This window comes from Vicugna pacos, chromosome 25 (assembly GCF_048564905.1).
Source record: "Vicugna pacos chromosome 25, VicPac4, whole genome shotgun sequence".
In the NCBI taxonomy this organism is placed as follows: domain Eukaryota; kingdom Metazoa; phylum Chordata; class Mammalia; order Artiodactyla; family Camelidae; genus Vicugna; species Vicugna pacos.
In genome coordinates this window covers 1,113,978-1,135,026 of record NC_133011.1, presented here as the reverse complement: position 1 = coordinate 1,135,026, position 21,049 = coordinate 1,113,978, and the positions used below count along the sequence as shown (strand labels likewise).

Here is a 21,049-nt window from a genome sequence, read left to right as displayed (position 1 = left end):
TTATTTTCCCTTTTTGGTATTGTAATATTTATTTGTTTTAATTAGTAAGTTTATTTTTTATGGGAATAATGATGACAAAGTTAATAAAAGGGAATTTTCAATAAAAAAATTAAAAAAAAAAAGAAATCGTTTTGCTGTCCAAGGATAAGAAGGTCATGGGGCAGTTCAGAAAATAAAGAGGGGGAATGGAGCCAAGTAATTCTCCAGTGAAAACATCACAGTGAAAAAACACTAGTATACAGGCTCCATCAAGGGTGCGGTGAGGGATTCCGTTAGAAACGCCTTTCCTAGGAGGCCCGAGTTACTAGAATGTTCATTTCATCCTTGTGGTTGAGGTGGTCTGAGTTGCGGCTTTACTGGGTGTGGCGCATTTGGACTCTTGAACCCCAGCCAGGGAAGAAAACCCCGTCGGGTGCCTGCCTCCCCCGAGGCTGCGGGGTTCCTCCCTTCTGTGCCAGACCATCGGGGGAGATAGTGCCGGCAGCTGCGGGGAAGCAGAGCTGCCGCCCGCCACCCGCCATGGCTTCGGGGGCGCCCGGGGAGCGGCTGTGCCAGGAGGCCAGGTGCCCGGTGTGCCTGGATTTCCTGCAGAGCCCGGTCAGCGTGGACTGCGGCCACAGCTTCTGCCGCATGTGCATCTCCGAGTTCTGCGACAAGGCCAGCAGCACGCAGGGGGGCCTCTACGCCTGTCCGCAGTGCCGGGGGCCCTTCAGGCTGGAGACCTTCCGGCCCAACAGGCAGCTGGCCAGCCTGGTGGACAGCGTGCGGCAGCTCGGGCTGGGCCTGGGGACCGCGGGGACGCGCCAGTGCCCGCGCCACGGCGAGGAGCTGAACCGCTTCTGCGAGGAGGATCAGGAGATCCTGTGCTGGGTGTGCGACACCACCCCCGAGCACAGGAGCCACCACACTGTGCCGCTGCAGGAGGCCGCCAGGTGCTACCAGGTGAGGGCCGCTGCGCGCACGCGGAGGGCTGCGGTTCCCCGGGGCCGGCGGTGTCATTCGGGAACAGGGGGGGCCGACCGAGGCAGAGGTCTTCAGAGTGCCTCGCCAGGGACAGAGCCAAGTGGCACCACCTGATCCGAGTGACCCCGCACCCTCCCCACCCTCCCCGGTCACGGCTCACATTGGGGTCCCCTTGCCTTGGCTCCGTGATCACCCCACCTTTCGGGACCCCCGTTTAGGGTCTGAAACATACCATCATTTGAGAGTGCCCCTCTCTCCCACGAAACTTTCCCTGGCTGTTTAATTTCATGCTGGTCTTCATTTTCCTGACATTGATGGTCTGGGTTCCACACATAGCACTGGTGGAGAGGGCTGTGTTGTCCAGTTGGTTCTTAGCCCCAAGGGCACACTGTTATTGCAAACACTCACTAATAACTATTATTTGTATATTGCCTTGCTTTTGCATAGTGTCTAGGTCCATGTTAATTAATACTGTCACCAAAACCACCTTGGTGTTTGAACATTGGCTAAGAATAGTGTCTGAATGAGCACAAAGCTCTGATTAACTTTAAAACCTGCCAATGCATGTTCCTCAGAGTGAGAATCCAATAGCTAAGCACAGGGGCCCTTAACGACTCAACATATATTCGTGAATTCATGATGTGAGTGTCCTTAATAAAGAGGTGCCTCATATTGGAAATTCTGTGAATACGATTCTTCCTACTGCAGCTCATCAAAAGTTTTTGGACATATTCTGAACACACTGAATTGCCCAATATCTGGAACAGCTGCTGGAACAAAGGAGGTTAAAGTCATCTTTACTGACATTTCCTTGACGTGCTATCCCAATGAAGTAAAGTGCAAATATTAACTTTCTAAAAGCATAACAATAATTATTGTTATTAATTTAACTTTGTTTTAAATCAGGGTTTGTGATTTTTTTTTTTTTTTTTTGGCCTTCAACTTCCCTCTGATCCTAGTGCGAAATAGCCCTCCTGGTTTTCCTTCTTGATTTTGAATGTTGTCTACAAAATTCAGATAGTAGCTGCTTTCTAGCTAGACTTTTGAAGTATGCTCCTGTTTTTCTTTCCTTTTTTTTTTTTTTTTATACAGAAGGTACCATAGAGTGCGTGGCTCATGTCATATTTCTAAGGAAGCTCTTCTCTGTTTCACTCGCCCTTCTACTAAATACCAAATACCTTCCAACTTCCTTAGCCCATCAGTCAAGACTTTCCAAGGCCCTTAGCTCCTTTACTATATAGTTCTTGTCTTAACGAGTCATTCAGTCCAGCAAAACTAGCCTAATCACTGTTGTCCCCAAACGTGCCACACCTTTTCGCCTCCTTGCTTTTGCCTACAGTTTCTTTTGCCTATAAATATCAAAGTGTTTTATTCCTTCTGAACACCAAAAAAAAAGGTCACTTTCTTCATCTCGTTCCGTGCCTCCATGGATTCTACTGCTATTTTGTGTGCTTTACATTAAAATATCACCTTAAAAACAGTTGGTGTTTAAGATGTATTCAAAGGCTTTGGGAAGACTTTGGGTTTTTGTTTATCTTCAGCTTTATTTTATTTTTCCGGAGACCTGTCCAATTACTTTGGGAAGAGTTTAAAAATGTGTGTATGTATCTATCATTGTGTTTTCTGTAAATAAAATGTATGTGTTGACCTCTAGCAGGGGTCTTAAGGTTGAAAAGTGATTTAGTATTCACTACTTAATAGTTTTGCGTTATTTTTTTTTTTTACCCCTTGTGAGATTTATGGCATTCTGTTTTTATTTAATAAATTCTAACTTACAAGGTTTCTTCTGGCCAAATTGTAATAAATACATTTCTGATTATAAAATGATAAATAATTTTAAGAAGCTGAAATATATAGAGACAAGGAACAGCAACAGTTTTCAATCAAGTACTGGCAGATGAGATCTCATTTACTAAACATACTTTATTATACATACATAACTGATCTCTTACTAATTTTTATATATTCATTATAAGCACTTTTATTGTTCAGAATTGATGTCAGCTTACTTGACATACACTTATTTTAATTTTCTTTAAAATTCTGAGTATTTCTTGTAATTAAATATTCCACAACACCTTATTTTAATTCCATCCTGTGAAAATAGGTTTTCTTCTCACTCCCTTATTTTTAATATTTTGGTTAATACAGTTTTTACTATTTAAAATAATGCTGCAATGAACGCACTTTTAGATAAATCTTTGCTTATATCTGGCATCAATATTTGAAAACATGTTTGTGTTTAACAGGTATTAATGAGGTTGAAAACTTTTCTGTGCTTCCTAGGGCCTAATCTTTGTATTTCCCCACATACCTGGTCAGCGTTAAGGCCTGAATGAGGGTATCTGTAACGGCTTCCGTGTATCTTCCCAGATGAAGCTCCAGATGGCCCAGGAACTTGTGAGGAAACAGATGGAGCAAGCCTTAACTCAGGAGGCCAGTGTGGGGAAGAAGACTGTCATTTGGAAGGTAAGAGAATATTTTGGGGCTTCAGGAGGCTAGCTTGTCTGAAAGATCCAAATTTGGGTCATTGCATCGTTCTTCCACCATCCTCCCTGCCCCAGGACATTTGCTCCATCTACATAGGTACCCAAGAAAAACATCTCAGCATCATTCTGGATCACCTCAGCCCCTCAAGTTAATATTGTACAGCTGTGTTCTTTTTATCGCTGTTAACACTACCCCAATGCAAATTAGGAATAAATAACCTTTACTGATCTTGACCTTGCTGTCACTCACTGCTGCATTCCTATTACCTAGAACAGAGTCTTGCAGTGTCCCTCCTGCTTTAAAAATTACATCTTTGTTGGATGAATGAAATAATAAATATTGCACAGCATTGATAAATACAGAATACAGGCTGATAGTGATCATCTTACTATATGTAAAATAATCTGAATTTTCAGTGTCTTTTCAGTCATTCAAATATGTATTTCTCTCTTTTCTACACCTCATCTGCTCCTTTTTTCTCTTACTTATATAAATACGCACATACACAAACATGCACAGAGGGGTTCTGAACCTGGGGTGATGCATTCTGAGAGATATTTTGCAGTATCTGTAGATACTGTTTTTAATCACCTGTGTTTTTTGCTTAATTTTTATTTTGGGGGAGGAAGCAAGTAAGTTATTTATTTATTTATGGGGGTGCTGGGGATTGAACCCAGGACCTTCTGCATGCAAAACATGTGCTCTACCACTGAGCTGTGCCCTCCCTCCTCTGTAGATATTTTTGGTTGTCAGAACTGGGAGAGGGTGGTTTTGCTATTCAGGTCTTACACGTCAAGGCCAGGAATACTGCTAAATACACCTTACAGTGCACAGGACAGTCTTCCCTCCTCCCCAAAAATCACAAAAAAACAATCACCTGGTCACGTGTCAATAGGGTCAAGATTGAGAAACTGTATATAGAAATTACATCAGTGTTTATATTTATACAGTATATATTACAACATATATAGAATTTGCTTTGTAGAATATTTCTCTTCTTTGTACTTCTCCAAGGAACCCTTTTTCTCTGACTGTCTTCTATAATTTTTTAGTTCTTTCTTTCCTCTTTCCTCAAAAAATTGTATCTTACAGTCTCTCCTCTGATAGATATGTTCATAAGAATTATTTTTGCTATATTCTTATTCTGTGATATGTCTTATCTTTCCCATAGTTACATATCCTATAGATAAAGTTAATGGAAATGGACATTTATTGATAATTTTTGTTCTTTGAAGGCAAATAGTCCAAGTAAATTGTTTTTAATTTTGACCTAACCACAAGTTTACAAAACCAGAAACTCCATATCTGAGATCTGGATTCCTACATTTTTTAAAACCTGCCACAGATTATTCTAGAGTAGAGATGATTCTAAGCTCCCTGTTCTAAGCCCCGTAAACTTGCATGATTTTAGCTTTGAGAATGTATCCTGGTGAGCCAAATGCAACAAGCCTGTGCTTCATGAAATGAAGTCTAAATTCTATGAAAACCCTTGCCTTTCTCCATCTGTAGATATAATTGTGATACTCAAAAGGGTGATGTGAGGGAACAATGAGTTACAACTAACCCCCTTCTCACCCTGTCATCTCTCATGACCCAAATATAATTCTACTTTTTTCAGTGACAGAATTGTTAGCACCACTCCTCACTAGCACAGCCTCTAAAATGAGGCCTGGGGGAGAAATTCACCGAGTTGTACCTTTCAGGTCAGAATATGGAATTCACAGGTGGTTGATTTTTAAAGCAGTCAGTATGATATGAATCTACTTGTTTAGAAAGTGGCAGAAGGAGGTAGAAGTGGGAAATTGGAGGAAGGAGTTGAGCCTTAGGAAATTTGGGGAAAATTATTATTAGAGTTTTTTTTTTAAAGGTAACAGCTTATGTCCTTTAATCTAACCAAGATGTTATAATATTTAATAATGGGCCAGAGAATTCAAAGTGTGGGGAGACTGTGGGAGGATAATTTGCCTCGTATACTCAGTGTAAAGCTAGTTTTCCACCTACCAATCTTAAGAGAATAAAATTTAGATACACTGATGCTGTATCAAAGTATGTTCCTGTCGGCTGAAATAAATGCACAACCTAAAAGCTAAGAGTTACATTTTATTCGGAGGACATTTCTGAGGGCTCGAGCTGGGATGACAGCCTCTCAGATCGCTCTGAGGGACTGCTCCAAAGAGGTGGGGGAGGAGGCAGGATATATAGGAGGTTTACAACAAAGACCAGGTAGTCGGAACATTAAAAGATTACTGTTAAAGAAAACCAGATATCTCAGGTTAAAGAATTTAGTGCTTTTCTATGTATGGGAAGGAGTAAATGTCTGGGCTCATCGAAATCATTCCTTTGACAAGCACCTAGCTCCTTGGGTCCACTAAAAAATGGCAAATGTGAGACTTGGGTAGAAATCGACATGAATTCCTTGAAGTTACATAAATTAGTTCTTTCTGCAGAGAATGTTAGCCTCACAGTTTCAGGATTATCACTTTGCTGAGGAGTATTTCCTAATCCCTGAACATTTTCTTATTTACAAATCCAAGTCTCCTTAATCTCTCCTCGTGTTTCAGGTTTTTACACACAGTTCTCATTACACTAGTAATAAATTCTAACATCTGTTGTGCAACTATGCTATGCTAATCACTTTGCTCAACAGTTTAATAGATAGCATATTTGAATTCCCGAACTTCTTTTGCCACATTTATGATACTAAAACTTGAATATAAAAGTGCCTTGCCCTCAAGTCCATGGAAATGGGAATTCACATCCAACAGTCTTTCTCAAAGTCTACCAAGCTTCTGGTGAGTCGCCTCTGGTTTCTACGTGTTGTTAAAATACAGTGGATCAGTTCATAGTTATGAGGATGAGATCGCTCCAGACAGCGTCCCCTCCAGCTTCATCATGAAGGTGGAGGCCAGACACTCTGCCCCAGTCGCTGATGGTTTGATGGGCTCCGTCACTTCAGGAGAAAGTGGAAACACAGAGGCAGCGCTTCCGCTCAGAGTTTGAAAAATACCGTGGCTTCCTGGCCCTGGAGGAGCAACTGCAGCTCAGGAGACTGGAGGAGGAAGAGAGAGCCACCCTACAGAGGCTGCGGGAGAGCAAGAACCGGCTGGCCCAGCAGAGCAGGGCTCTGAAGGAGCTGGCAGGGGAGCTGCAGGAAAGAAGCCAGTGCCCAGCGCTGGGTCTGCTGGAGGTGAGGCTGGGTACCTGGGAGGGGAGGGAGGGGCAGACCTGAGACCAAGGGGACAGACAGATGAGCTTTCAGGGACAAATCACTTCGGCTTTTATGCTCTTCAGGAAAATAGCACTCTAGGATTTATTTGGAAAGCATCTTCATTTTCAATCCTAGCATCAGGATCTGAAGGGACCCTAGAGAATCATACAAAATAGTCCATGTTAAAGTCAAAAACTGAAATATTTTTAAAACTAAAGTTAATGATTTACATAATATTAAACTGAATAAAAAAGGACAATTTATAGCATGCTGCCTGAAAAACACTTCTTAAAACCTCACAGTCTGTCAGTGATAATACTGCTGTATTTCAGTGATGGCCAGCGCCAAAAATCTTGTTCAGCTGTTTTAGTGTCAATGGCTACAAGTAGGAGTAACATTTTAAATTGTTCACCTTGAAATGTGCATTGTTAATTTTTAAGGCAAATGCTAGTTTTCTAGCCCTGTTGTCTTGCCCGTTCCAGGCTGGGTGGGGAGCGATTCCTTGGGCTCCATGCAGCTTGCTCATAATGTATTTGAGATTATAGAGCAGACAGAAAGTAACAGAGAAAAGGAAATATTTCCTTTTAATCATCCCCGAAGGCATTAAATCCCAAGTGAATTGAGAAAGTCATCATTATTACTGAATGCATGCTATCATGATAGAATTCACTGCAATAGAAATTTCTGGGCACATTTTATTATATCTCATCCCCAATGACTCCTTTAAGGATTTTTGAACTAAGTAATTCATACAAGCACTAAGTAATTCATACAAGTATTGTGACTAATAGCTTCTAGTCACAATGTTGGGCAGGAGTGGTATTAAATGAATGAATTTACAAAGCATTTTTATATAATTTGTCCCTCTTTGTCTTCAACAGATCTATATATCAGTAAACCTTATTATTATTATTTTTGCAATGCCCACTTCCAAGTGAGTGAGCTGACAGACAGGAATACATTTTCTAAATTTCAGAGAGTACATAAACCCAAGAACTTTGGCATTTTCAATAACATTCATTGTTTCATCACATCTCAAAGCACAACTGATTTCAAATGAACATTTATTAGGGCTGAATAAATGTTAAAATGTTTCATAATACAAATCTTAGGGAGAATATATTTGCAAATAATTTATTTTCATTTTCATACGCTCTTTTCCCTTTCTTCGTCAGTACCACTAAAGTTACATTTTCCCCTTAATGGCCAAACACAAAGCCTTATCATTCCCATGGAAGGTAAAGATGATAATTTCCTTGTTTTCATGCCCCGTCAAAATTAATTCGACAGGTGGCTATTTTTAGAGGGATCGAGGAAACATAATACAGGTGAATTATTTAATAATCTATTTTAAGATAAAATGTTGCTAGATATTAATGACTTTTATCTTTATTTTATCACATATGAGTCCAAAGATATGGTATGTTGGTTCCAAGAATGAGGAATTTAGGGTTTTCTTACAGGGACAATGAGAGTGGCATTTTACGTCTGTACCTTTCACTGTTTCTCAAATAAATTCCTGCAGATATTTGGAATCTATTTTTACCCTAAGTCCACTTACAGAGTGTCACTCTTCATTAAAAAGTCAAATGTCAGAATTATTAATTCAGTAAATAGTTAAATCAGTAGATAGAGAAATTAACCTCAACTCTGTGTAGTCTGATTTTATTGCAATAGAGGCTAACAGATTACATTATTTTCAATTCACGAGAAAAGTCAACAGCAGCCTGTTTTTGGCTTTCATGAAGAGAGGTTCATGTGTCCTGTAGTTTTATCTTAATAGTTAATGATTTCCAATAATTCCTAAAGAGATGTTCATGGTGTGTCCCCGATCTGCCAAAAGTAGTTCGGAGGCCTGACTCACATCTGCTTGTGTTTCTCTTTCACTTTCAGGGTGTGGGAGGAGCCCTGAGCCGGTATGTTTACTTTCTGCATCAGAGAAGGGGTTGGGAGAGGCCGAGGTGGTTGTCGAGATAGCCCTCCTAAGAGCTTTCTGTTCTGTGCCCTTCTCAGAAGCAAGAGTGTCCCACGGCTGGAACCGGAGCCCATCCCCGTGGGGCTGAAGACAATGTGCTGCATCCCTGGGATGAGGGAGATGCTGAGGAATTTCCAAGGTAAGCTGCATTTTAGAGCCTGAGGACCTACGGTGCCTGGGGTGTGGCTGTTAACAGCGGTTTATTCCTGTACCAGTCATGCTGCAGTAACAAACAGCACCCAGTGGTTAGAGGTGAAAATCAGCAGTTTTATTTTGAGATCATGTTACTGGTTTATTACTTGATTCTGGATGCGTTTGTTTCATACCATCTCACCTTGGGAACCCGTGCAGACAGAGCCCCACCTCCTTGCCATTGCTGACAGTCATGGGAAGGGGCAAGGTTATGGTGAATCAGGCTCCGCCCCTAAAGCATCCCTTGCTGAAGTGGCCTCAGGGCTTCCCTGAAGGTTTTATTGATGGTCATGCCACACTATGAAAGGGGGGAAGGGAGAGGGCGCCATGCTCAGAAAAAGAGTATTGGGATATTTGATATTTGGTGACTAGTCCTAAAGACTGTCAGAGTCACGGGCATCCACATAAGCTACATTTGGTTAGAACCGTAGGGTTTAAAAGTGACCTTAACTGTGATAGAAGTAACATTCATTCCAGCCAATCTCCATTTCCTTGCAAAATGCTGTACTGTTTGGAGGACTAAATGAAACATGTTTGAAAGCAGAAAAAAAGCCATCAGTATATGAAAGCACTATGGTGCATCAAATAATACAAGGTATGGGCTATTTTTATTATTTGGCAAATTGATAAATTGCTTAAATTAGTCAGTAAATCCAAAACTATTCAGTCAATTATATTTACATAGGAATAACTGTGGTGTTATAAATTAGTTTGTATGGTCTGATCATGTTGTTTATTGAAAGCAGATCAGTACATTTAATTTCTTTTTTATATTCAATTTATAGCAAGGAATGAAAACAGACTGTGGGGCTAAGTTGTGGTTTTATTACTCGCTGGGAAAGAACTTTGTCGCATGATGAGAAAATTCATTATCAGTCCTGTTCAGTGATTTAATCCATGTTCTGATGGGCAGATTAATATATACTAACTATGTGAAATGTTGCGAGTCATTGCAATCATCAGTGTCTTCAGATTACCATTTCTTTTAATTGAATTAAATAATTAATTAGGCAATTCCGCAAATACTGTGTATTTTATGCTGGCCATCTTTGAAGCATTGGAACATATCATGGAACAAAAACAACAAAAATCTTACAAATCTTCAGCTTCATGTTGCAAATATTTACTTAAATTATGCAAAATACATAGAATGTTAAGAGATGATACAGAATATAGGGGGAAAGAGAATACATTAAGGGTGGCCAGGATTTCTGGGGTTAGAGCATCTGATTTTGAATTTGATGGGCAAGGAAAACTTCGCTCGGTAAGGGGTAACTTCAGCAAATACCTGATGTGGAGGAAAAGTATTTCAGGCAGCAGAAGTGAGTGACAAGGCCTGAAATGGAAGTATGGGAGTTACATTTCAGGAGCTTTGAGGACGTCTGTGAGGCTGTGGTGGAGTGAGTGAGGGGAGAGCTGAAGAGACCGAGAAAGCCCCCATAGTGCAGGATCCAACAGGAAGACCACTGTGGGCCAGATGCTTTACCTCCGAATGAAATAGGACATTTTAAAGCTGTCAGTGGAGGAATAGCGTGACAGGACTAATGTTTTGTAAGCATCACTGTGTGTACTTCATTGAGAATAAATTACAGACAGTCAGAGCTTGATGTGGGAAAGTCAGTTAGGAGCCTTTGTAATAATTCAGTCAGAGATGACTGTCTCTTGGATATGGGGGGTGCTGAGAAATGGACAGAATCTTGGTATATTTTGAAGGCAGATATCCTGGATTAAATAGGAGGTGTCAGAGAAAGAGAAAAGTCATGAATGATTCTAAGATTTAGAACGCTAGAATTAACATAATGAAGTTGCTGTGTACATTGACAGGTAAAGCTGCAGGTGAGGCAGAAAAAGGGAAGTTGGGTTTCGGTCACATCAATGTTGTGATGAATGTTAAGTATCCAAATGTTGATGTCACGTTGGCAGATGAATTTACAAATACTGAGTGCCAGGAAAAAAAGGGTAAGCTAGAGATATATTTTCTGAAGTAGTAAGCTTATGAATGGAACGTAATGAAAGCAATGAGCCTATCAGGCCAAGAACACAGCAGGAGGGAGCTGAGCAGGAGAAAAGAGGTCGCAGTCCTGAGATCTTCGTCTTATCCAGGAGCAGTGATGGAGGAGAAGAGGAGAAAACAGCAAAGGAGACCAGAAAAGGTGGCTAGTGGAGAGGGAGGGAAAGTATGGTGACTGGTGGTGTCTTTGGGAAAGAGAAGTGAATTTTTCCAGGTCAGAGAGATTCTTAACAGTGTCAAAACGCTACAGAAAAGTCATTTCAAGTGAAATCTAAGGACTGATTGCTTTCCAGTGTGTGGGTAATTGGGAAGAAAGGGCAGTTTGTTTAGGGTATTACTCTATCTTGGTGAGCAACCGAATTTAAGAAAGAAGAGGTAGGGACGGGAATTGGAGGTTGGTGTATTAACAACCATTTCACAGATTTATTTTCTTATAAAGGAGCAAAGAAGTGGGCTGGATTGGGAATGGTGTATAAAGACGTGACATATACTAAATAGACTTAGCACAATTCCAAACAATTCCACAGTTCTTTTCAATTCTTGTTACTTTATGGTCTCTAGAGTTTGGGAAAATCACATAATCTCTTGGACTCTTGAGTCTCCCGTCTATAATGTGAGGATGATAATGGCTACCTTGAGGGAGACTACGTGGGATAGCATAGATGATGTATTACTTATGTGACCCTCTCAGGTTTGACTGTCATTAAAAGGTCACCAGAAGTGGCTTAGAGACAAGTAAGAATAACAGTCATCTTATAAATATGTGTGATTATTCTGTTAAAACAAAAATATGATTAACAAAATTTACTATTTTTAAATGTTTATGAAGAAAAGATACTGAATATTTTATACCCTCCCTTGTTCATTTCATAAATAGATATACTTATTAATTAGAGGTACAAATAAAGTTTCATAATAATCTCACTGGGACTTCATAGTATCAGTGTCGGTTTTGTACTGCTGTGTAACAAATTACCACAAATTTAGTTACTTAAAACCACATCCATTTATTAGTTCACAGTTCTTTAGATCAGATGCCCACATAAGTTCAGCAGGCTTCTCTGCATAGGGTTTCATAAGATCAAAATCAAGGTGCTGGCCAGGCTGGGCTTCTCTGAAGGATCTGGGGAAGAATCCACTTTCAGGTTTATTCAGTTTGTTGACATAAAGCATTTCCTTGTGGGACTGAGATCCCCGTCTCCTTGTGTGGAGATCACCAAACCTTTCTCCTCACGGATCCCACTCCATCTTCAGAGGCAACAATGACTCATGAAATCTGAACCTCTCTGATTTTCCCTTCTGCCACCAGCCCAATAGCCAATGAAACTTAGATCACCTCCCTCTTTTCATGCAATATAACGTAATCATGAGAGTACCACCATGGTCTGAAGGTCATGAGACTCACTGTAGAATTCTGCCTACCATCGTAACATAGCTTTGAAAGCGGTCAATTTCATATTAAGCTGAATCTGAATTTAAAACAAATTGAAACATGTGAGTATCATAGGAAATTTTTCTATAGGCTTTGAGGGAAAAAAAGAAATCATCCCAAGGGAGTTGTGAATTTTATTTAAATGCAGATCTTCCTAAGAACACCCAAATGCTTTGGATAGAGATAAAAGGAATCTAAATGGTTATATACTTGGTCTGTCATATAATCAATGGTTACATTTTAATTGGGAACAATAATGAGCCCTGGATTATGCTGGGGTAGCAGTGGAATACACCCAAAAGCAATAAAGCACCTACTCATTAATCTGCAATGTGATACACTTACTTTGTTATCTCTAGGGGTTGTTAGAGAGAGTGAGGATGGTGTGACTCTTTTCCTCAATATCCTGGCTTTATAAGTTTTCACAAATATGTTCTGTTTTTTTACGTGTTCCACAAAATTCTTTCTGCAGTTGACATAAAACTGGATCCTGCCACAGCACATCCGAGCCTCCTCTTGACCGCAGACCTGCGCAGCGTGCAGGACGGAGAACTGTGGAGGGATGTCCCCAACAACCCCGAGCGATTTGACACATGGCCCTGCATCCTGGGTTTGCAGAACTTCTCATCGGGGAGACATTATTGGGAAGTCGTGGTGGGAGGAAAAGCAGAATGGGGGTTAGGTGTCTGTCAAGACACGGTGTCAAGAAAGGGGGAAACCACACCATCTCCAGAAAATGGGGTCTGGGCCATGTGGCTACTGAAAGGGAGTGAGTACCTGGTCCTTGCCTCCCCACCAGGGCCTCTCCTCCACCTGGAACAGCCGCGTCGCATTGGGATTTTCTTGGACTATGAAGCAGGTGACATCTCCTTTTACAACGTCACAATTGGGTCTTACATCTACACATTCAACCATCTGTTCTCTGGTTTCCTCCGACCTTACTTTTTCATCTGTGACACGACTCCAATAACGTTGCCGCCTATCATGGAAGTGGAGTCAGAAAGCCGGGCGTCCAGAGCTCGCTTTGACCGCGCTAATATTAGAGATGACCTTTCCTAAAATTCTGTTCCTGAGATACACCCCCAAGCCTGGCAAAGCTTCCCGGAGTAGAAAGGACGAAATGCATATGTGAAGGCTCAGTAAATGTCCCCATTTACATCAGCACTTTACTTCTGGTCACTATGGGAACTCTCCCATAGGGGCAACAGAGAACATACAAAATATTTGCATTTGGAAGAGGATTGTGTAGTATAATAATTTTGGAGATGGGACAATCTTATCACTCTTTTCCGAGATGGCACCAACACGCTTTCTTGATGAGGTTTTCTTCCAATGAATGGATCTTGTATTAAACAAAGATATCTATATATTTACTATAATGTCTCACTCCTAAAATCCTTTCATTCCAAGTTTTCCACATATTAAGAATTAGAAATGGCAATTCTTAAATTGGTTTAGAACAGTCCAGTATCGTTCTAGCATCAGATCCATAATTCTGTTTCTCCTTATTTTCCATCTTCTCTTCTTACTCTGTTTCTCACTTTTTCTCTTTATTGATTCTTTTTTTTTTCGCTTTATACTTCTTACTGTCACCTTCCATTTCCTCCTAAATTAGTATATTCACAACCATTTCTTTATATACTTATGATTCCTATGACTATATTCCATTACTCTTTAAATTGTCTTTACTCAGGGATCAATTTTGGGAAATGATGACATTCATTCCTATGATTCAAATATCAGCGAGTCCCACGCCATACCCCTTTGCAACTTTCTTATCTTTGTGTAGATTTTTTTTTACATTAGAAATTGCTCAAAATTCTGATTCAATGAATTCTTTGACCTAGCCATTTACTAACTGTAAGACCTCAAATAAATAATCTCTTTTTCTCTCAGTCTTTAACTATTTAATATGATTCCTATACATAGAGCAATGATACAGATCTCACAATGATTTGGTAAATAATTAAGGTCATGAATTATATGATTTGTTTAAATTCAACTTTACTACTTAAATTCAATATAAAAATGACCATAATGATGAAACAAAATAATATTACACTAATTTTTAAAGAATTTTCTATACATTTTCAACAAAATTCTTTTTTTTCCAATTGCTTAAAAATTATTGAAAGCTAACTTTGTTGCCATCTTTATATCTAATAATTGCTAGCCAAATGCTAAAATGATTCAATGCTAAATATTTAAATATGCTAAATAATTACTAATTAATGGAAAATTTAAATAAGATCATCCCAGTAATAATCTGTTGAGACTGTAATCCTCTCCCTTTACTTTACCTTCAGTTTTAAGGAGCTTTCCTGTTCCGAAGTGATTTCTTTGACTAAGATATTCCACTTACTTTGCAATAACATTACTAGCTTAGTTTTTTTTCTATATTTTTAACACGTTTCTTCTCAGACATTGTTTCTGAAGGAGAATTATGGATCATCATAATTTTAGGAACGGAGAAATTTTGTCAAACTATATTTCCAGATGGCTCTACATTCTTTATTGATGGAGACTAGTGTTCAACAAACATTTCTATACGTTCGTGTTTGATACATTTATGTTTGATCACAAGCAAACAATTCCACCCTCTGTTTTGGAAACTGAAGTGATAAGAATGTGCACTTACATTCCTCTTGTTGATACTTTATATAGCATACCTGCCTCAGGTCTCTTCCATTCATGATCCAAGCAGAAGACCCTGGGTCTCAGTTCATGCTTCGCCATCACCAGGGCTTAAATGGGGCCAAGCAACTTCGTGCAACACCTGACTGGTCACTAAGGGCCCGCACTCCATGACAGAGAACATACACTCAGACCAGTAGAGCCCCCTCCCCGTAGGAACAAGAGGGACAGAATCAATGGTCTAAGATCACGCCACCCCTGGGAGCTCCACCCATTCACTGGGACGAGGAAGCCTCATGGGCCCAGGCCTTCTGCTCTCCTCGGAGGGTGAGAAGGCAGTCCCGTGAATGCCCCCTCCCTACTGAGAAAGCCAACATCTTAGTCTCCACTTCCCTTTAACCCTGTTACCTCATTGTGATAAGAATCATGACTTATGTTAGTTACCAAACCAACTTAAATCTTGCTTCAGCCCTTGCATTCCAAACTTCACAAAGCTTTGTGCATTTCTGTTAAGACCCCTTCCCAATTCCTTAAAGGGTTTCCACTGTTCTTTTTGAAATTCTGGTTCATTAACAGCAAAATTCTTCAAATGCATATCTATTCCTTTGCTTTCCCTTTACCTTCTTCTCCATCCTTTCTACACACACACGTGCAGACACACACAATCACACAGTACACAGAGGCTTCTCCAGTGGATGGTAACTCTTGTTTTTTTTTTTTTTTAATTATTCAGGCCAAAAATCTGGTTAACTCTTCTTGACTTCACTTTCCCATATCTAGTCCATCAGTAAACCTTGTTTGCTCTACCTTCAGACTCTATCTAGAATTCAATCAGCTCTGACCGGTCTGCTGCGATAACCCTGGTCTGAACATCCATTCTCTCCCTGTGGGCTATAACATTAGTTTCCTAGCAGTAATCCTCACCGTACCTCAGCCCCTCCCACATCCCTTCTTAATGCAGCAGCTGGGCTGATCCTTTTAGTACCTGAGAGATGGTAGTATGATTGTAACGACTTCCCATTCAACCTAGCGTTAAAGCCAAGATCCTTACAGGAAGCCCCCAGACCCTGGAAGATCTGAGCATCAATTCCTCCTCTGATTCTGACTCCCTTCCTTTAATTACCTTTTGATTCTTCCTCCCATCTACTCCAGACCAGGCACTTCCCACCATCAGCCCTTTCTCGACCTGCAACTCCCTTTTCCAAGATGTCTCTTTAATTCATTCCCTTCCTTCCTTTAAGCCTGCTCAAATCCAGCTTCTCGGTGAGAACCATACCACCTGATCCACCCCAGAGCCCACCCAGGCTCACCACCCAACCTCTTCACTGGGCCCAACAGAGGAGCTGTTCTTTATAGAACTTGTCACCATCTAATGTATTATTGTTATACTATTTATTACGTTTGTTTGTTTATTTATTTATTTATTTAGCTTTTGCCTTTTCTGGATGGAGTGTAAGCACCCTGAGTGGAGGGATCTTTGTCTGTTGATAATGATACATGTCTGACATATCTCAAACAGCTCAAATACTGGTTTGCATGTGGTTATCGCTCAGTGCACATTTGCCGAATAAATAAAGGATTGACTTTTTGTAGGGGGCACAAGTAAGGGATGATCTGAAAATGTTTTGTGAAATGTAATACATGCCAGTGGCATTATCATTATAATTACTAATGTATAACTAGGCAACCAGTGACCAATAAAGTTCAATGTCAAGTGCTAAACGAGTGAAATCAATTTTTTAAGTAGACAGAAAATTTGAATGGAAGGCTGAAGCGGCAGAGGCCATGATTCTAGGGGAGCGATGACTCACTTTGCCCAGGCATGGTCCCACTGAGCCTCCTGTAGCTTTGACTCCCTGTGACAATACAATGACACCGTTGACTCATACGCTGCTGTGTATGTACTCCATGTGCCAGTTTTCATACTCTCTAGGAATATGGGGAACATTATATAAAATGATCTGGGCTAAAACTTTTTGTGAAAATTGACTCTTTCATGCTTTTTGAGCCCCTCTTCATCTTAACTGCACAGTAGAGTCATTTCCTCTCCCTACAGGATGTCTTGGGTTTGCTCTCCCAAGAGGGACAGTGTGTCCCACGAGAGACCCATCACTTCCCTGCTACCACGCACCCCTCTGTGATTATCTGTTGGAATTTTTTCTAGCCCCAATTCTTATAGAGAATGAATAAAATAATAAAAGAATGATTAAAAAGTCAACTTCAAACATTAGACTGTAGTTTTTCTGACCTTTAACTTTCTGGAGCTATGTTTACAGTTTATCAGAAGGCTGGATGATTTATTCAGATAATTCATTTGGTCTTGTTCCCTACCACCCAACCATGTGACTGATTTGGCAAGTGAATGAACTAGTTAAGCTAATAATTCTAGCATGTTGAGAAGCCCCCAAATGAAGGCAGCTAGGAAGAGGGGGCATCTGTGGGGCTGGTTGAGAATGGGAAGTAAACTTAGCTTCATCTGCAGGCAGAAGGGGTGATTTTGACGCATCTTGTCCCAAAGGGCAGTGAAATTGAGGACACTGGAATTTATTAAATCCGTTTGCTCACCAAGAACCAATCACTCCCCGTGTGTTTTCTGTGTACTTCTGGGGCCCTCTGTGGATTTACTCTTCCATCATAAGATGAAAGGATGGAGGTGGTCTGCATCTGTATAAAATACATATTCTACAAATCTGCAAGTTCTATACCTTCACCTGTATGGAATATTCTCTTTATTCCCTGATCTGTAACTTTGTCTACTCAAAAGCACCTGAATAATTATTTTGATAAACTCCCTAGCCAGTTCACTCAAGCTGCACTGTTTTTCTCTGACATTGCATGGCTGATTGCAGGCATTCAACTTCTTTTCATTTATTTACTTTATTATTATTACTATTATTCTTTTAATTTCAGCCTTGGGATGTCATATTTGCCTCTACAAAGGCATTAAAAACACAATCATAACATATATACACAACCTAATAAATCAGGGGCTAATGATACTTGCTCATTTACCCCTCCTAGTTCATGAAACTAAAGTATAAATTGATATATACTGACATATTCCTTTCAAATCCTAAATAAATTAATAAATCAAAATTGTCCCCCTATCAGTTCCTTTAATTAATAATAAACTTTCTATTAACTGGTGTACCTATAAAAATTTTCAACGATCTAAGATAATGGGTTCTATCTTTTTCATACATAAAATTCTTAGTAAAAAAATATGTCAAAATACTTTTGCCTATTTTTGGTACATCTAAGGTAAAAAAAAAAGATTCTTTCCAGGCAAGATGGGACTGATTATACCTCAATTGTTTTTTAGATACATAATAATTCTTAGGAAGAGAGGAAGGAAGCAAATAATCCATCAGTATTTATGTTTATAGAACAAAAATGAATTGAGTCTCCAGTTTTATTTACAAGAAGAAATATATCCTTTTCCTATCAAGGGACAAATTCTCATGGTCCTCATTTCCTGTCTGGACCTTATGGGAGACTATAGAGTTGAATGTGATGCTTACCTACATCACAGCTCAGTGTATGTGCTAACGGCCCCTGTGGGTTCAGAAGTTTCCCCAGAGCTTGGGGCTGTTGAGTCTTCCCTCAGGAGAATTGTGTCTTATCGTCATTGTCATAATCTCCTCTGCACACATATCCTGGTCCATCTCATTTACAGAGGAATGGACCAAGCCCAGGAGAAGCGCCTTCATTTCCTCCTGCATCTGGAATTGCCCATGGTTGGAGGGTCTGTATGCATCCAGGACGGGAGGAGACATTGCACAATCTCATGAAGATCCTTCCATTAGATCTGCACCTTCTGACTTCTGATTTTTTTTTTTATTTGGACCCACTTTATTATTTTTATTTTTGAAGTTTGACTTTCTCACTCTGTGTGTCTGTGAGTTTTAAGCCTGTGATGTGTTGAAGCCCAGGACACAGCACAAGTTAGTCTGTTCCTTGTTGCTTTCTGCCTAAAGCTAATCTTATTTATCTTTTCTTTTGGCCGGAGATCACCTATTACTTAATTTCTTGGTCCCCTCAATTAGAGTTTATCTTTTGGGCAGACAGGATTCAGTGCTTTAGTATCTTTCCCAGTCCTATGTATTTGATGAGTTCTCCATAAATACTTGTGGATATGACAGCTGAGGAAAGAAAGGCAGGCCTCACAGTGTGGTGTGGTGGGTAAGAACAGGCCTGGTGAGTTACACTGCCTGGAAGAAGCCCACTTGATAGTCAGCTGTTGCCTGGGACTGCAGGCACCCACCTTACTTTCTTTTTCTGAAATTCAGTTGCTTTCATTTGTAAATGAAGATAATAACAGCTCCAAGGCCTAGGCTAGTGCCTGGCACATAGTATGGACACAACAGATATTTGTGGAAATAATACCTATCTGATTGGGTTATTGTGAGGATTAAAGGAGACAATGAATGTCACATATTTCTCACAGAACCTAGCATATAGTTAGTAGTTACTTAATGAAAGTAGCTACTCTGCACTATTTGATCATTAATATTTAGAACACATGTATATAGTATGCTATAATGGGGCAAGAATTAAAAAAAAACTGAATTCAAATCCCCATTCTATCATTTCCAGTAGGATAAGCTACTGGATTTAGGATCAGGAGATTCAGGTGTGACAGCTGACTCTACCATGGACTAGCTATGTAACCTTGGTTAAGTAACTCTTTGGGGTGGGGGAGTAATAGCTCAGTGGCAGAGTGCATGCCTTACGTGCATGAGGTTCTGGGTTGAATCCCCAGTACCTCCAATTAAAATCGTTAAAAAAAACCCACCTAATTACCTCCTCCCCAAACAAATAAAAACAATAAGTAAGTAACTTCTCTGAACTTCAGTCTCCTGAAAAGCAAGGGGATTGAGTAATCATTAAGATTCCTTTTTCCAGCTCTAACAGCCTCAGTCTAAGATGTAGTCTCATGCCGGCCTCTTACCTTCTCTGGCCCCAGTTTGCCCATCTGTAAAACGGCACATGAATGTTCAGGAGCCCCTCTCTGGGGCATTGCACTGGTATGCAGATCCCAGTGCCCTTCCAATCTCCATACAGGGCCTGGTGATACTTGTTCAGCTTGGACTGAGTGCTAGGTGGCATGAACTAGTTACTTGTCCATACAGAGCCCTGGTTCCCTCATAAAGTTGTACGAGATCACCTCTCCCCTCTGCCTCCAATTATAGGAATATACAAAAGAATGACCAACAGTGACCATTGTGTCCTGTCTTAAAAAGTTCAGAGAGGGTCTAATGTGAATCCTCTTCAGGAAATACTTATCAATAAATAAAAAACAGTGCATTCTAGTTGCAGTGCACAATAATTTGCCTTTGATTAAGGTTACATATAATTATGAAGAATCCTGCTTAAATTCATTGAGATCCATTTAATCATTTAATCATTACTTCCCTTGGTACCTCTTTTGAAGCCTCAGTCTCTAATTTACACAGCACTTTGACTCACATATCACTTGACTCCTCACAAGAGCTGAGAAGGTAGGAGCAAGTCAAGCATAATTTATCCCATTTTTCAACTAGGAAAGGGGGCCCAGGCGAAGTGCTGAGAGCTGGCCAGGGTGTGGAGGCCACATTACAAATTATGGAAGGGTTGGGACTAGACATCAGATTGCCTGGCTGTTGCCACCAGCACCTCTCTTCAGTAGTCCTGGTTACAACAACCCTGCAACTGGCCTTTTCCCTTGGGGCAGTTCCAAGAGGCTTTTCAACAGCCTTCTCCTCTGTCCAGTTGGTTATGTGCCAGAGGCCAGGACTTTGCCAAGTGAAGTGTGGGGCCACAAGCACCCAAAGGGTCTTGTTAGACATGCAGATTTCTGGATCCAGTCCAAGACATGCCTGATTCCAAATGCGTCAGAATGTGCATTCAGGGTTTCCCCTCATGGTACAAACTAAAATAGCGGATCTAGTATAACCTATGACTGTAGTAATTATTGTCTTCAGATACAAAACGAGCACTTGCTTATCAGTTAATTTGCTTTTTTCTCCACCTTAGAATGTAAATTCCATGAGGACAGGGACCTTGTTAGCCTGGTTTTATTTCCAAACCCTGCTTCCTAGAATCCCCATAGTACGAGGTCGGTAAATATTTAATTGCACTAAAATTTGAAACCGCTGCCGTATA

At 40.3% G+C, this 21,049-nt stretch overlaps 1 protein-coding gene across 1 annotated transcript; it reads left to right on the top strand.

Moving 5' to 3' along the window:
* Nucleotides 1–519: 519 nt before the first annotated feature.
* LOC107035247 (E3 ubiquitin-protein ligase TRIM58-like) lies at nt 520–13,330 on the top strand. The gene is made up of 6 exons (XM_072949391.1): nt 520–942; nt 3,337–3,432; nt 6,410–6,640; nt 8,555–8,577; nt 8,675–8,775; nt 12,744–13,330. Exons 1-6 carry the CDS (start codon nt 520–522, stop codon nt 13,328–13,330), a joined length of 1,461 nt encoding a protein of 486 aa, XP_072805492.1.
* Nucleotides 13,331–21,049: the final 7,719 nt, after the last annotated feature.